Genomic DNA, 18148 nt, shown 5'->3' on the forward strand with positions numbered 1-18148 from the left:
TTGCAACAGCAATTCATTCAGATCATCCAAATATTTGATTTGACACAGAATTTTTGTCGTAATCTTGATGCAATCCTCCCATTTTAATCCAGGCTTGGCACCAGCACTGAGAATGGACTGGCTTGAGAAACCCCCTAGTGGCCCCAGAATCAGACCTGGGCTATGGCGGTCAGAGCGCTTGATCCTACCACTTCATTATTTATATGGTAACTTAAGAGTGAAAAAGATCAAAAACGAGGACATCATCTCTGACTATGCCAGACCACGTCGAGCCACACAATAGTACTTTTAATTTGTCACTAAAATCCTATTTTAGTAATTGTGAGGTCAGCTTTCACATTTATCCTCTTTATTCTTCTTATCGGTGATCTGTAGCCATTTCATCTTTAATAAAAAGTGGACTGCTTCGGTAACCTGATGACTATGTAAGACTAAGTGACCCAAGGATAGCAAGATATGTACCCACAGAAAACAGATCAGAAATATTTGATGGAGTCCTCACACACACACAGTCATTCATCATGTTACCTAAGCAGTAGTCATAGGGTTGTTGGAATTTTTGTTTTTGATGTTGCTCTTTAAAAAAACTATAAGAACTGTAGGATTTTTGTAAGTACAGTATGTGCATTTGCTGCCACACATCTTCTGGATCAGTGGTTCAAAACTGAGCTTGTATGACAATCTGTGTAAATTTTGTATAGAAGATAGGAATATCTGACAGTTTTGGAGATGTGGGGACATTTGACAGTGTCCACAAATACACAAACACATACACAGTCTAATGGGGTCAACTAATAGGGTTGCCCATATTGAGGTGTGTGTCAGGTATAACAGAAATTGGTTGTGTGGGTAGCATTTATTACAGTCATTAATGTAGAAGACAGAAACATGATGAGCTTATTGAGAACATGGATTAGCCTATGTGGCTAGTGCTTCCACACTTGATACCATGACTGGTGCTTTGGTTCTGCAGTTTTGTGCTGTAGTGAGCTGCTTGCAGTAAGAACAGATTTTTTTGAACACCTGACCAGAGCCTCCAAAGCAGCGGCTGTTCTTTGGCTGCACACATGTTTTGACGTAGTTGAGCATATGCTGTGCGTTTCTCTGTTTCGGGGATTATCGATGGTGTCATTTTACAAGCTTAGTCTTATGCACTTCTCTTTGAATGGTTTAACTCGATTTAAATTTTAATTATCTGCTAAACTGTGCGCAGAAGCCATTTGTGGGAACGAGTGGTGGATCAGCAACCTCTCATGTCAATCATCTGATAAGTGACCTTCTCATGCCAATCTGCAGTCTCCCTCAAAGGTATTAGTACAATTTTAGCAGTCTAGTATTCTTAATGAACAATAAACAAAGACATATTTAAACAAAACAAAACAAAAATCCTATGGCCAATGTGACCTCGAAAATAGACACGAGGGGAAATTTCCCTGCATTTGTGCCATAACACATAAAACAGAATAACTCAAACCCTAAGCCTATACTTTAAAAACAAATGTGAACAAATCTCTTTGAAATGAGATAATGTAGAATGAGTAGGCTGATTACTCAAAAGATAACTTATATTTTTTCTCTAGTCAAATAACAAGAACAAGCATGATTTGTCTTCATTAATTATTTTATCCTGGTCAAGGTAAACAATTTAAATGCATTTGAGGATTTTTCCAGTACCTGACAAGCATATGTGTGTTTTTTTAGTAATAGTCCTAGCAGTTCAGTTGTGCTTACTGAAATAGCAAACTCTGTGACTCCTAATGAGAGCTCTTATTTATAGACTTATCTAGAGATTGTTAATGTTTTTTTCTTATTGTGTATAGTGCATGTGCAAAATGTTTATAATTTTAATTTTTCAATTATGTTGTATTTTGTTCAAAAGATGAATATGCATAAAATAATGCAGGCCAAGAGCTTCACTTAATTTTTGCATCAAAACAACAGAGTGGGGAAAATCTTAATGGTTTTTCAGGCTTGTACTCCTTTCTGTTTTTTTTCTGTTCTTCTTTCTCTTTTCCCTCCCCTCTACAGGAGGTGACATGCATGTTTGATATGGTAAATATCTTGTAATAGACTAGTAATTGTCTTGCTGCATGACAAAGTTCCTCATGATTAGGTTGGATGCATTTCTCTGTAAATTGGCAGACAGAATGTTTCTATAGACTTCTGAATTCTTGATGCTACCATTATGAGTTCCCATCATAAGCCTGTTCCAGAAACAGCTATGCAAGCACAAGATGAGCTCAAATGTTTTGGATCATGAGCAGATCCTTTTTTTTCTGCATACTCTAGCCTTTCAAGCACTTTGGTTAAGATTATTCGTGGTTGTAGACTTTTGTGGCTCATCTCTGTATTTCTTTGTGAAATTCAATCTTTCAGGCTTTCCTATTCTTACTGCTGATGAGTGGCTTAAATCTTGTGGTATGGCCTTTATGGTGGATTGAGATGCTATCACTTCTGCCATTTGGAAGAGGTTGTTGATATCACTGATTGAGTTTTTCTACACAGCTCAAAGTACTGGCTATAACCAGTGCTTGTGCAATGGGTCACAGGCAAAACCAAGGACTTAAAGCAAAAAGTTAAAAGTCATTAATTGTTTAAACAGTCACTTTAACAGCATACGCATGGGCAATAAGTAACACCTGCTACTCACAAATTTCAATATGTTTGATCACTTGAAAAATTGGTATGCTCAAAAAAAGTATCCTATATTCAGTCTTTGATGAAGGAAAAAATTAGATTAGATTTGAATTTAATTGTCAATGAGCAAAGTAAAATAAATGCACGAAGCCAATGAAAAGCATTTAGCATCCATCAAGAAGTGCATATGTGGCAGATTTTCAATAAATTACAAAGAACGATACACAGCTAGGCGGTGGCGGTGAGGGGGGGGTGTACAAGGCAGTGTGAATGTCTTATGTACATTAGGTGCTATGAGTATTATAAATTAGGATATATTTGGTCTATGTATGTATGTACAAACAATATGCAGTGGTGAACACGCTAAAATATAACATGCTGTGCATGATATACATATGTAGATATATGCATCTTTATATAGTACAATGCATATACAAAATAAATTATGGTATTGCAAATATCGCATTATAAGTTATGTGGAGTGCATGTGTAGAACAGGATTGAGACTCCTATTTAAACAAAAATGAAAATAAGTAATGTTGGATAATGTATAGTATTTACTGACATTTCAGAGAGATAAATTTCATAATCCTGCATGTTTTTGACCATTTTTTAGCACTGCACTGCTCTTAAGAAGACTACAAAACAGATGTCTCATTATCACACTCTTAAACTGCTGCAGTCACAGAATTATCTCATGAATAACAGACAATAAATAATACAGTTTGCATTTTCATTCAGTGTTATGTTTCATTTTGCCTGCAGAAGGGATTAACCTTGAATAAAGCTCTAATCTTAGAATGATAATGGGACAATCTGCCCGTGAGGAAAGCAGTGTTTAACTAACAGCTTAAATGGGGCAACGAGATCTCTATGCCAGATTTTGGAGTCTATTATGATATGGATAAAGCAGACCTGTTTGAGAGGTGAGAGGTCAGGGTGCAAAGATCACTGGGTCTGTGGTCATGATCATGGGTGGTTGAATTGTCTCCTGTTAGCATCATAAGCTCTAACACTTGTTCTTCCTGAATGTGTATGTCTGTGTGTGTGTATGTGCATAAAGGACAATAATATTGCAAAAAGATCACACTCATTTGTATGCTCACAATCAAGTGTACACACATATTCAGCATTTCTACTTAGAGGTCTGTAGTCATGGTCAAGGTGGCTGAAGCCACACTGAAATAATCAATCCTGATTAACAACTAAAGCTTAATGTCTAGAACATATCTGTTTGGCTTACACCACTACTGATCAGAAGGTCATGAGTTCAAATCCCAGCATTGCTAAGCTGCCACTCCTGGGCCCTTGAGCAGGCCCTTAACCCCTGAAAGCCTGAGTGGAAAAAAGTGGTACACTGTATAATTTATTGTCCTTTTGCTTCTAGGCAGCTCTGAATAAGAGCATCTGAAAAAATTCATAAATGTAAATGATACAAGGCTCATGATTGATTTAAAGACTGATTAGATTTTTGCTCATCTGGTTGAGGAATTAGGCATAAGAATCTCTCTTATAGACATCTGTGAGAGACATCTCACAGACATCTGTGGAAGAATCAGTGAAAGGGTTAGAGTTAGGGTTCAGTGGAAATTCTGACATCAAAATTAATTTAAGTATTAACTGTGTTAGGTCAGAATAGGCTTTAATATACTGATTGATATAAACAGTTCTGTCAGGGCAACAAGTATTTCAGTATAATAATGCTATTACTATTACTCTTTCCTTCCACCATGTTAATGTTGCATTGAAACCTCCTGATTCTGCATTCATCATTAAACTCATGCTTTAGGGCAAACATAAATAAACAGGCAAATAATCAAAATTTCAAAGGAAATTTTAATGCCTTAAAGTTTATTTGCCATTTTCAACATTCTCTCTTGTCTTTCCTGACTAACACTGTTCATAGAATGTAATTCAGCAATTGTAATATATATGTATATATGTAATATATACATGTGCGTTTGTGCTGATGTGTGTTTGTGATTATATATATATATATATGTGTGTACATGTATATATGTGTGTGTGTGTGTGTGTGTGTGTGTGTGCCCGCGATAAATGAAAAAATATGTTTATTCTAGATGACCCCAAGTTTAACAATGAAGTCATACAATCTCAAATATCATGCAAATGTATGGAATATAATATAATATAATATAATATAATATAATATATTCATGTATAATGTATAGTATAATTCATGGCTGGGAAATGCAAGCATTCTACAGCATAGAACTGAACATCATTTTCTAAAGTGTATGGATTTACTGTCAATGGTGTGATTATAGTAGGATATTAGTACAATATGATCTGTGTAGGAGCAGATTCTTGAAAGATTGGAGGAACCTAAGAGAAAAATAATGGGCATAAACAAGACTCTCACAAACCCACTGCACAGGATCTTATTAAATATGACAATATTTTTCCTAGATCAAAGGCATCTAAGGTGTCCATTTAGATAATCAGAACAAGTGCATGTTCAGTGAAGTAGGCCTGGCACTTTCTTGTGACTTTGACCGTGTACCATACACAAGGAATACGCTCATGTATCAGCACTAATCGAAGATCGTATACAGAAGTACTCTGTTTAACCAAGCGCTGCAGCCAAGGTCAACGGCGAGGTTGTGTGTGCATTAATCAGCAGGATTGTAAAATATCACTTATAAACGCGAGGACACTTGATGCGTCTGGAGACAGAGGCTCTTATTTTAATCTATCTGTATAGTGTGTTTGCCATTCTCTTGCCCTTCACCCTTGATTGTTGACTGATTTGCGTTCGAACATGTACATCTCCATGACCAGGAGCGCCTTTTGCATGTCAAACATGTCATTAACTTCAGCACTGTTTCCATACAGCACGTAATCAGGAGACTATGACAAAAGATTCTGCCGAGGTTGAGACAGTTTAGGAGTAATAGTGTCCACCACAAATGCTACATAACACCTTTTCTTTCTTTCTTTCTTTCTTTCCCGCCAGACGGCTTGCAATAGTTTCAGGAGCCTTAAAACACTGCATAAAAAACGAGCATTATCCTAATAATAATAATAATAATAATAATAATAATAATAATAATAATAATAATAATAATAATAATAATTTGGCATTTGGCAAATGAATTGTCACAGACACTAGGGGTTATGTTGCTCCACACATACATTTCAACATACCTCTGATATGGGATGTATTTTTAAACGCAGTGCCCATTTTGTGGGCTTAAGTAAGTAAGTAAGTATGTAAAGTAAGTAAATAAATAAGGAGGAAACACAAGTATCTGGTCATCATTGACTGGTTTATTTAGCTTCATTAATTAGAACTGTTTTGCATGGAGTGTAAACAGTGTGCATAGATTATAGAGGCTACATCTCCGGGTCCCAAAACTGGTTCTGACTACCTTTTTTGAGACATGTTATCTATACTCATTTAAATTATAATTTAGTACATGGCATAATTTAGTCTTAGCACAATCTTAGTCCTGGGTCCTGCATTATTTTTTTACCTTATCCCATCAGCGCCTCTGATCCAATATATCATGCAGTTAGCAGCTTGCTAACATCTACAATGTGCATGAAAGTGTAGACCAGGGACAAGGCCTGTCAGTTAGGAAATTATTGAATGAACTATGTCTATAGCACACGTGTGTTTGTGATGACTTAAACGGCGCTTTCCTATTGTACAGCTCGTTTTATAATTTCTAAACAAATGAAAACACATTCCTAAACAAATGTGTATATGTTGGCTGTTATGGTTCGAAGTCAGCATTTAAAATTGAGAACGTTTGAGAACTTCTGGTTCTGGCTAAAGGGCTAAAAAAAACATCAGGAAATAGGATTTAAGTCTACATGCTGGAGCGTAGGAAAATGACATTTAACTTGTTAATATTTTCTATCGTCAGATCAACAATAAGTTGTCCATTATTTTTCCTTTAAAGAAAAAGATAAGAACGGAGTTGGCCCAGAGGCTGCGCTCTGCTCCTATGCAAAGTGACAACCAATTATAAATGCTGAGTGAGGGGTAACGACGCCGTGCCTTTCAGCGCCTAGATTAGCGTAATGACTTTTCAGTGCATCCACTGATTGAAATGTAACTGGTTTGTCCGCGGGCAGAGCGCAAGAAATGGATATAACAGACTCAAAGACAATCAGCAGCTATAAGACAAAGCATATCCACGCCAAACCTTCTCATCCCTGCCCATCACCTCTATTATCGCTGTACATAGAACCTATAACCCATGCAAACCTTTATAAAGTGGAAAGATATGCATACACTGATGAAAAAAATTATTAAATCAAGAACCGCTTCCAGCCAACATAAATTAGCATATTCAGGGTAAATATGCAGGCCATTTACGATAATAAGGGGTGGATTATTCAATTCAATGAATGTTAAATAGATGGCGAAATTGTGTGTGCGTTATCTGCAATGACTTCTATTTATTTTCATCTCACCCAAATTGGACTCTTCATATTGACCCACCCTCCACCCCCTCCCTCCTTTTGCAGTGTACCTGGGCAGTACGCCGCACGCGCTCAGGTGCTCTCCTATACAGTCTATACGCCCTGCGGGATAAACTCTTTTCATTATGCAGCACCCGAGATTACTGCCCAGATTAAGGAGTCCAATATGCATAACAGCAAAATAAGCGAATACAATTTAGATTAAATAAAGATGGCCTCTACGCAGAAAGGTTTTCTGCATTCCGCCATATCCGCATCCTTCCTGCTTCGTGCAAACTGACGGGAGTTTTTACTTAATATGTTTCATTTTCCCCCAAATTATTTATTGAATTTTGTTTTATTTAAATCCAAACCTGGACAAACTCATTTCTGCGAAACAGTTAGCCCTAACAGAACAAACAGCCTAATATGCATAGTCTGTGTGGCTTATCCTATTTAAGAAGTCTACATATTGATCTATATTATGGGATTGCATAAAATACACAACGGGATACCAGAAATCTTTTAGTGCATTTTTAATATAATATCTTTCAGTAAAACTATATTTCACTCCAAAATATATTAAAATCGACTTCATGCCGCGTGACAGGTTAAAGAGCTTAATTCGGCTTGTACAATGGGCTGTGCTGCCATCTGCTGGATATATTACATTTACAGCATTTAGCAGACACATCCAGTGTGACTTTTTTTATTTCAGTTTATTAGACCTGCACCACTGTATTGTGGCCTAAATGTTTACTTTTTTGTTGTTATGTGCACTTAAGTCTCAGTTAAAAGAGTTAAATTCAAAATCAGTGTATTTATGGCTCCCTGATTTACACATTTGAATGTAGAACACAGACTGCTTGGGCGTCTTACAACACACTGATATTTTGCAGTTTAGTTGGGTGTCTTATGGTGCAAAAACACAACATATGGGCTCATATATTGTTGTTTTGTCATCACTCATATTGCAAGCCAGATCTCTCCAGCCCATCATTTGGGAACCAGCAAAACATGCCACAAGAACCGATACAAAAGACGAGGACTAAATAGAAAATAAATAGACATGATAATGAGTCCAATTACAACCAGGAGAGTATGACGAGACACGTGACAAAACACCCTGCCCCCTAATGTTTCGGCAGAGAATGTCCAAGCAAAAGCCCTGACAGCCTTAGCTTAATGGTTTAATAATTTAATATTTTCAAATGCCATTTTTTTGTCCTTTAATCAGCCATTAATTATGCTTGCCAGCCAGTGCTAATATCCCCATTGCTTATCTGTTAAAAAAAATTCAAGTCATTGACAGTTGGGAACTAAACAAGCCCAGCTGGGCCCCGGAATAAGTGCTGCCCTTACCACATGGACTGTCTTGTAACATTTTTCACTTCTATAACTTTGTATTTATTTTCAAAACTCTACTATGAGTGAAAGTAGAAGTTAGGTCAATGATTTGTTACTTCATTCAAAATAGGTTTTTATTGTCCACTGGAGTCAAGCCTTGCTTTTATGAAAGCCTTTAAGGGAGATTTTTATTAACATGTGATGCTCTTAAAAGATGTTGCTGTATAAAAAATAGGTGGGCAGATTTACCCCCAGAAATAAGATTCTGTTTCCTTTTACTAGTGACCTGAATTTTCAAAGAAGACCATTAATCTAATGGTTCAGCCTTTTCTGTGTAGAAAAAACTAAGATGGAAGCTTTGGGCAACATGTTACAAAGATGGGGCAGGGGGTTTTGCACACACACACACACACACACACACACACACACACACACACACACACACACACACACACACACACACAAACACACAACACACACACAGAAAGTGAAGTGTCTTAAATATTCATATTCTAATATGCTAATATGTAAATATGCTAATAATATTAATCAAAAAGTTTTTCCCCAGATCTTAGATTAGAGAGTTCAGTAGCCACTTTATGTTTTTGTACAGATGTGACAATAAAAAGAATAAGAACCAACAAAGAAAAACAAGAGTATGTCATAAACAATTGGCCATATGACAAAACTCACCATACAATGCACATGTACTGTAACTAGAAGTTGCCAGGGTCGTTGTGGACACAGAGGCAATCCTGGGTCCACCAGTAAATCCAAAATGACAAAACCCACATGAAAACAGGAAGGATGCCTGTGTGGCAAAAACGCTATGTGCTGCATCTGGAGTGGAACAACCAAGATCTATAAGTACTATGGAAATGCAAAACAGCTGAGTATAATGAGACTAGTGGCTACAAAAATAAATAGAATTAAGGAATCAAAATACATGATTTAAAATAAATAAATAAAAACATTATTCTTGTGTTCATCTTAAGTAACGGCTTTACCCTAATCAGGTCTGTGGTTGTCAGGTAAGGATGGGACTATTCTCTGCCTGAACACCAGGGGGACATTCTGGCAGGCTTTGTTTCTGTGCCATGTGCCTTTGTTTTTGTTTTTTTGTTGTTTTTTTTTATTGTGTGTTAGCCCCAGCCTTTCCTTATCTGTTCTGCTCTGCACACCTGATTGTCACTGTTTATGCCGGTTGTCTTGCCTCTGTTTTTTTATCTGAGTCCTTGTGTTTGTGCTTTTGTGTTTTTGGTTTATCTCTTCTGGTTTTCTGGTTTGTTACTTCAGTCCTTTTGTCTTCAAAGTGTTTTTGTATTTTCCCTAATAAAACCTTTTAGGTTATGCCTGCATTTGGGTCTAATTCTGCTCTGTGGAGACACCCGTTTCTGGCATTGCTTATCAGTTTTGATCCCAGCTCTTAAAAACATCCTGGTAAGTTTACTGGCTATCTGGGCATCTGTTTTGTGGTGTTTAATTCAATACTAATGCTGTTTTAGGCACGAATACATAGTGAATATATTATCATTTTGATATAAACCGAAAGAAAGAGAGTTGTTGAATGACGAGTGGCAAGGCAAAAATCCTTTTTTAACAACAGTATATTTATTGAGAGACATGCAGGAGTTTAACATACAACATACAAACTTTAACACCGTAGCACCAACCTGAACATGCGTATAAGCAAGCTTTAGGATCTTAGTCTGTTGAGTTTTAAAGCTACAGAACACTGCTATGTTCTACAAGAGTGATGTTAGTGAGCTGAAGTAAGATGTAGTAAGCATCTAGTTTTCAGAAACCTTTCCACGACAATCCAGTATCATTTAGACTTTTGTGCATCCCTTTAATCTTATCACCAACTAAATATTAAATCTAAGTCTAAATATTCTATATTATTTAGTGTAGGAGCGTTGCTTGAATCTGTGTACACAAACAACAAAAGCCGTACTCCATGTTCAAAATGATAGAAGCAGTGAGCTGAAATTAATGCACAACCTATTTGCGACTTCGTCTGATGATGCCCCCCAGGCACAGCGTGCATTTTTTTATGTACGTGCAACAAGTGCATTAAGTAACTGGCTAACAATAAAAACTTACATAAGCTCAAACTGAAGCAAAACAGTGTACAGAAGCGCGGGGGTCTCTGTCGCTATGACACTCGTACCACAGATTTGTTTCTGCAAAAAAAAAGGTTACTAGAGACATTGAAGACGCTAAATAATAGTGGCCGTGTATCCACGCGCTCATGGAGCCTGAAACTGCGCTGAACGCGTGTTTTGTGGGTTTTGATGGAGGGGTTCAGCAGGTGACCGGCGAGGACACGGCGGTCATCTTATCTGTCATTTTTGCATCGATCTGCGCGGTAGGAATAATAGGAAATATTTTGGTCTTTGTTGTACTGATACACAATGTAATGGTTAAGAAAAGTGCTTCTGGGATGGCCGTGATGCTCGCTAACCTTAGCGGAACAGACTTCTTGATCCTTGCAGTGTGCAGTTCGACGCGGGCAGTCACTTATCACAATCGGACATGGACACTTGGACATTTCGCCTGCAGGACAGCTGAATGGTTCCAGCATGGCTGTTTGGCAGCAAAATCTATGACTCTCGTAGTCATAAGCCGAGAGCGATATCATATTGAATGTGATGCTCACCTCAAACTAAAAAGAGTTCTTATTTCTGCTGGCTGCATATGGCTTCTTGGGTTTGCGCTACCTGTCCTCCAGATCGTATTTTCAAAGTTGCAGGTGAAAGGGAATTTCAGTCTGTGTGTCACCGAGCTACCGAATCACTCATGTGACTTCATGCGCGTGTATAGTAAAATCTACGCTCTGGTGGTCTACGTCCTCCCGGTCATCTTTTCCGCCGCGTGTCATGTGCGTGCCATCTTTCGAGTCACACGTGGCCACGGGGCGCGATCGGAGTGCAGGACTGAAAGCCGTCTTGCTTTGCTTAGCGTCACTGCAGCTAACGCGCTTCTGCTGCTACCCGAATGGACAGTATTTTTGTGGCTGCGACACCGTCCCCATGACACCCGCCAGCCCACAGTTGCGCTGCTTGTCCTAGCCCAGGTGTGCACCTACCTGACCAGCGCATCATCTCCCGCCATCCTTCTCAGCATGATGCCTCTCAGAGAAAACCTGGCACGGCTGCTGTGTCGAGGAGCATCGTGGGAAGGGGAAAGGGAGCGGAGAGAGATGGATGTCGGCGCGCTGGACGATAACATGATACACACTGATGCGCTCGGGAGACCTTTGCCTGATGTCAAGCATTTTTGGACCAGTCGGCGGAACACCGCAGTTGTAGACAACACCAACCCTTTTCCATGGGAAGAACTAGAACACTGCCATGCTCGATTCTGACAAGCATCAATGTAAAAAAAAAAACTAATTACGGAAGTCCTAAGAGGCCATGCATTATTATATTTTTTTCTTTCTTGTTTTGTCTTTATAACGACTTCATTTTCTCATGATCTCCGCGTAAGAATATGTTCTAGAGGCAGCAAAAGCACATTAACGCAGCATCATGGATATGTATGATCGCATTCGCTTTTACTTTGATCAGGGACTCATGTGATTGACAGCTTTTAAGTCACAAGTTTACACTTAAGAAGGAGGCTGTGATGTATGCATCTTTATCGTCGAAGACAATATAATGACCCTAATAATTCAGCTACTGTTTTTGAAGGCACAGGTAAACTAGCCGCACATAATCCTCCGGGTACTCCGGTTGGCCCTGCGTGTGTGCCCTGCGATGGGTTGGCACTCCGTCCAGGGTGTATCCTGCCTTGATGCCCGATGACGCCTGAGATAGGCAGAGGTAGTTCGGATAAGCAGTAGAAGATGAGTGAGTGTGTGAGTGAGTGAGTGAGATAATAGGGCTGAAAGAGGAAAACGAACCTCCACATAACAGCTCTTACATAACAGAACATTAAATTAATACAGAACGGCACAAAACAATTGACAGTGTTTACGAGAATAAAGGCTTAACGTTTTAATAATTCATTACATATTAACAATGGGGTACATTCAGAACTCATGAGAAAATGAAGTCGTGATTACGAAAAACTAGGAAAGGAAAAATATAATAATCCTGCCTTTTAGGATTTCCGTACCTAATAGCCTAAATATAATAAATGTGAATTATAATAAATACAAACTTTACGAAATACAAATGTAAACATGTAAAAACAAATGTAAAATGTTTGATATTCTGTCAGTTAGTATGCTTAAACTTGTTGAATAAAAACTATGCAAATGTTTTGAAGTATAATGATTACTTTCTCCTGGTGTTTGCTACTGTGTTTTATCTGACCGTGTTTATCTGGTAGTGTTTAAAATCTTTAATTGTCAGACGGTGACGTGAAAAATATTCATGTAATGTATACCAAAACAGATGCTCCTGTGTTCAAAATGGGCACCTTTGGTGGTGGACAGTGTTCAGCATAGGCATTCTTACCTGTCTGCATGTACGCTTCCCCATAAACAAGCTGCAATGCATTGTGTGATATGACACTTTTCTATTATAACCAGTATTGATATTTTCAGCAGCTTGTGCTACTGTAGCTATTCTGTGGGATTGTAACTGACAGGCTATCCTATGCTGCTCAGTGAGCCATTGGTGCACATGAGTTGGTGCACCAGTTGTCCTTCCTTGTACCACTTTTACTCAGTATTATTCCATGCATACCAGGAACACAGAACAGAGATCTGAGGTCTGACCCAGCCATCTAGCCATCACAGTTTGCCACTTTTCAGAGTCACTTAGATCTTTATGGCTGCCACTAATTGTTGCTTCCAACAAATCAGCTTAATCTCAACAGTTAATGCTCTGGGATACCTATCAGATTTTGGGTGTATGCTTCCAAACTGCCACTGTTGGACCCTTGGGTATGACCCCAACTTCCTAACGTTCTAATATATGTAAAAAAAAACAACAAAAAAAAAACAAATAATTTCACTGTGCTGTAATGTAGAAATGACAAATAAAAAATTTGATCATTGTTATTCACTTCACCTATCAGTGGTTATAATGTTATGGATGATTGGTGTATTTTAAACACAATATATCAATTTGACCTCTTTTGTTTACTCTTACTGTGTTCTGTTTATGAGCTGTAGTGAGCTACTGAGTTTTGTTTGGTAAATTTCCCTTATACAATATGTAATTATTGTATTATCAGGTAATGCTATTATTATTATTGTTGTTGTTGTTGTTGTTGTTGTTGTTGTTGTTATTATTATTATTATTATTATTATTATTATTATTATTATTATTATTATTATTATAACCACCATTCAGAAATGACCATCTGTCATTGATTGTAATGATATGGCTGATCAGTTTACAGTATATGCTATTGCATAGTTCATTAGTTCATTTATCTATTTATTTGTAAATAAGAACTATTTGCTGCTGTGGAAAGTAGCTATTCAATAAAAATACTTACCTTCTAGTTCTTTTCTCCTCGCTCACATACAAAGAAACTGTGAATTAATACATTTCTGTTCATTTTATGTGAATAATTTGGTGACTATTAGCATAGGGTCCAAGTAGATATTAAGCAGGTGAAAATTTTAAGCATGTTTCTCAAGTCCACTTTGGTGCAAACATTTCTGGACAAATCTGTGACCCAGGTCAAAGAGATAAGTTAACCTTTGCAAGTTTGAGGCACCAGACAGAGAACAGTCTAAGCAGAGGTTATCCAGAGTGTGAGATTATTGATGCAGTAATCATGCCATCTTTCCAGGTTGACAGCTATGAAGCTATTTAGAAGGAAAACCAACTCTGAACATACCTGCACTCAGGTGAATCTTGCGCTCTCACTTCCAAGAAAAAAATGCAACCGAAATTTAGAAGCAACTTACCTCTGAATGCCAAGGTAACAAAGAGAAGCCACAGAATTTCCTTATTCGCGTTCTTGACCTGTGCCAGAAAATAGTGTTTGCATCCCAGGAAGCCAATCAGGCCTCAAATATGATCCAGTCTTAGGTCAAAGCATGTTCTTACATACCATACTCACCGGTCTCCAAAATGACAGCATTAAAGTAGACATGCACCCCTTCCTCCTTGACACAAAAACAACAGATGAGACTGCTATGACCTTCAGTCTTTTGTTTTATTTCTGTGCTGCCCTCTGGTGTTTTCTTGTACCTGTCATGTGTTTCAGGAAGGCATTCTCTGAGTTAATAGGAGAAAGGCTCTGATTGGTTATCATCTCCACCTGTTCCAGATAAAAGGACTGCCTGGATCCCTGATTGAGGCCTCTTTGCCTCTCTTTGCCTTTTCGTGCAATCGTGGTTGCTTTGCTTGCGTTGCATTGCCCATTTGTATGCTATATTCTCTGAATGTTAACCCATTTCAGTAATTTTTGATTGTCCTGTCTTAGAGAGAAAGTTTCTGTTCAGATTGTGTTGAGCCTGGGAGTTTTGTTTTGTTTTGGTCTATGTTTATTATTTCAACTGGTAGATATGATTGTGCTTGACCCATGCCTGATATAGACTACGATTACGGATTCTGTTTTTGACTTGTTAGCCAGCCAATTTCATTATACACCTTTATCCAAAACATACCAACTTATGGTGACAAGGTATGTAGGGGGATCGACGCCAGATATTTTAGGAACCTTTTATTATATTGGGGTTTTTTTAGAGGGAGTTGGGTAAGAAGAAATGTATTTTATTTTCTTTCATTTTTCTGTTTAGTAAGAGAGAGGTGTTTGTGGAAGATTGTTCTGTTTATTATTTTGGCCTTGTCCTCCCCTGAAGCCTAAAATCCTTGTCAACCACTGAATAAAAGATTGTGAATTATAACATCTCTGAATTAAGACATTCATTTGCCCATTCTGTTGCGACTGACCTCTAGACGGTTGTAACAAGACCCTGCTGAAGAAATCTTAATAAATGTAAAAAAATTAAATAAAGTAAAAATAAGACAGAAAGACAAAACCAGTGTGTAGCACACAATGACTGCTGTCCATGCAGTTCAGTCTAGTGGAGAAATCAACTGATAAGAAAACCAATGCAACTGCATCAATATTATCTTCCAACATGCTGACAGAACTGAAAGAACTGAGAACCGATGTAGCTTCACTCCAAACACTTTCTGAAATAGCTCACATCAGAGAATCCTTGGAGCAACGAGGTTTGGCCTCACCATAATGTCCTGTTCCTGCACAGTGAGTTCCTGAAAGAGAGAACATTCAGTGTCAGGTGCAGCCATATTGGTCATCACCAGCCACCAACCAAAAGAGAGCAAGTATTTAGTTTCAAACACAGTATATGCTCTGACAATACTATGCACCCCCTATTCGTTCCCATCAAGAAAGTGCTTTAACTGTCAGCAGCGAAGAACAGAGGGCCATTGCATGCACTGATTTTGATATGGTAGTGGCGATCACTTCCAAGCAGGATGCAGGATTCATGAAGTTTTCAAGAGAGAGTCCTTAAAATGGAAAGTGGTTACTTCCACTGGACAGGGAGTAACCAGATCCCCTGACCAGTCCCAAAGATGTGCAGGCTGTGAAAGAATAGTGAAGAAAATGAAGCAGTGTTCAAGATGTAAAAAGAAACACTGTATTTGGTAAGATATGCCCAACTCACCACTGGGTTTAACACAAGCAAACTTGTATAAACTCACCAATGCCAGATTCCTATCTGGCAATGCGTGTCCATTCCCCATGCAGCACCCAATTTAACCAGCATTCCCCTGTTACTTTCCTAGTTGGAAGACAGTGTCTTGTTGAATATTACCTGCATGGCTATAGAATTCAAGCATTGTGGGACACTGGCTCTCGTGTATGTGTCATTGATGAATTGTGGAAACAGAAATACTTATCAGAAGTTCAAATGAGAGATGTTTCTGACCTTCTTTAGTCTTGAATTATAAAATACTTTGAACCTTGTGGCAGCAAGTGTTATTGATATGCCCTACATTGGATATGTTGAAGTGACCTTCAGACTAGCATCACAGACACCTAACCAGTCTGACGTCACTGCCTCACAAGATCTCTCTCACCCTATCCATAGGTTTCAATGTGATAGAACAAATTGTGAATTACATTGAGCCAGTCCTAAAGAGGAGCAATGTCCAGACATTCATCAACCTTGTTAGTGCAGAGAGCTAATGGGAATACACAGTAAAGACCATGAAAGAGCATGAGAACGTCCCCAAACATAATACAGTGGAGGTTTCATGCCAAGTGTGCATGCAGCCAGACAAGGATGACAGCACAATTATTTTTGAACCTGATGTGAATCCCGGTTTGACAGATGAGTTTGCATTCACAGAAAGTCTAGTAAGGCTGAAAAGGGGGGCTCCAACAAATATCACATTGGAGGTATACAATGACACTGATCACAATATCACTCTTATGGGCCAGTCTCCAATTGGTACAGTACAGTAAGTCAAGAATGTCTTCCCTGCCAGTATGTTGGAGGTGCCAGCAAACCCTACTACTGTTTTGGTACAGCACATCCAGGCTGTGGATAATTGTCATGACACCACCAATACATTGGGACCTGTCAGTCAATGTCAGCCACCTGAGTAAACATCAGAGACAGCTAGTACAGCAACTGATAAGAGAAGAGTGTCATTCATTCTCTAAATCAGACAATTACATTGGGTGTATCAGAAATTTGCGTTAAGTATCTCACTTAAAAATTATGAGCCAATCAATCGCACTTACAGGTCTGTGCCAAAGCCTCTGTACCATGATATGAAAGAATATGTACATGACCTCATAGCACAAGGCCGGATTTAAAAATCCAATTGGTCATACTCATCCCCAATTGTATGCATAAGAAAGAAAGATGGCAGATTCAGTTTATGTGTAGATTATTGAGAACTGTACAAAAAGACTCTAGACAGATAGACAACTAATTTCGAGGGTGCAGGACATTATGGACAGCCTTGGTGGTAATTCCTGGTTATTAGAAAAAGGAAAGCAAGCACCTAACAGCTTTTGTGACACCTTGGGGCCTACAGTGTCACTTGAAAGTTTGTGAACCCTTTAGAAACTTCTATATTTCTATATTTCTGCATAAATATGACCCAAAACATCAGATTTTCACATAAGTCCCAGACAAAGTGAACCCAATCAAACAAATCAGACAAATATATTATACTTGGTAATTTTTTTATTCAGGAAAATATGAATTATAATTAAAAAAATTACATTGCCTGATCTTCATCAAATGTCTTCCTCTCATGCTGTACAACTGAAGTCACAGCTATTGTTCTGTATTATACTGTAATACACTATCAATATAATACAAATATTTTGCTGTTCTATAACTCATGATATTTACTTGATAGATGAGTTCCAGAACATGCATTGTGAATTTGATGATGAAAATGGCTATGCCCACAAAACTTTTACAAAGGTCATTCTGCTCCACTGTTTTAAACTCTTGTGTCTGTTATTACTTTGTTTGATATTTTCATCATGGGATACCTGACCAAGTTCAGGTTCCAGTTCAGGACTCCACCTTGATGTCCAACACTGTGGCAAAACAAAGGTTTACTCAAACAATATAAGGAGAGGGATATGCAACGTCTAGGCAAAATACTGACAATAATCATGTCTGTCCCACCCATGGCCGCCAGAGGGAGCCCTCTGCCATCAGCTTTGTCAATTTTATATTTTACAAATTAAAAGTGAAAGTAAATATGTTTCACTATGCTAAGCAGTTTTATCTCGTTTGACTTGTATGGACCTACCTGTT

The 18148-nt window shown here is 38.2% G+C and overlaps 1 protein-coding gene across 1 annotated transcript; it reads left to right on the forward strand.

Moving 5' to 3' along the window:
* The first annotated feature begins 10669 nt into the window (after positions 1-10669).
* Positions 10670-11785, forward strand: LOC132846781 (G-protein coupled receptor 151 protein). Its single transcript, XM_060871499.1, has one exon. The coding sequence runs from the start codon at positions 10670-10672 to the stop codon at positions 11783-11785; it is 1116 nt and encodes a 371-aa protein (XP_060727482.1).
* Positions 11786-18148: the final 6363 nt, after the last annotated feature.

Source organism: Tachysurus vachellii, chromosome 6, assembly GCF_030014155.1.
Source record: "Tachysurus vachellii isolate PV-2020 chromosome 6, HZAU_Pvac_v1, whole genome shotgun sequence".
NCBI classification, from domain to species: domain Eukaryota; kingdom Metazoa; phylum Chordata; class Actinopteri; order Siluriformes; family Bagridae; genus Tachysurus; species Tachysurus vachellii.

Excerpts from the sequence above, each read along its gene's own strand:
- LOC132846781 (XM_060871499.1), top strand. The coding sequence starts at position 10,670 with ATGGAGCCTGAAACTGCGCTGAACGCGTGTTTTGTGGGTTTTGATGGA.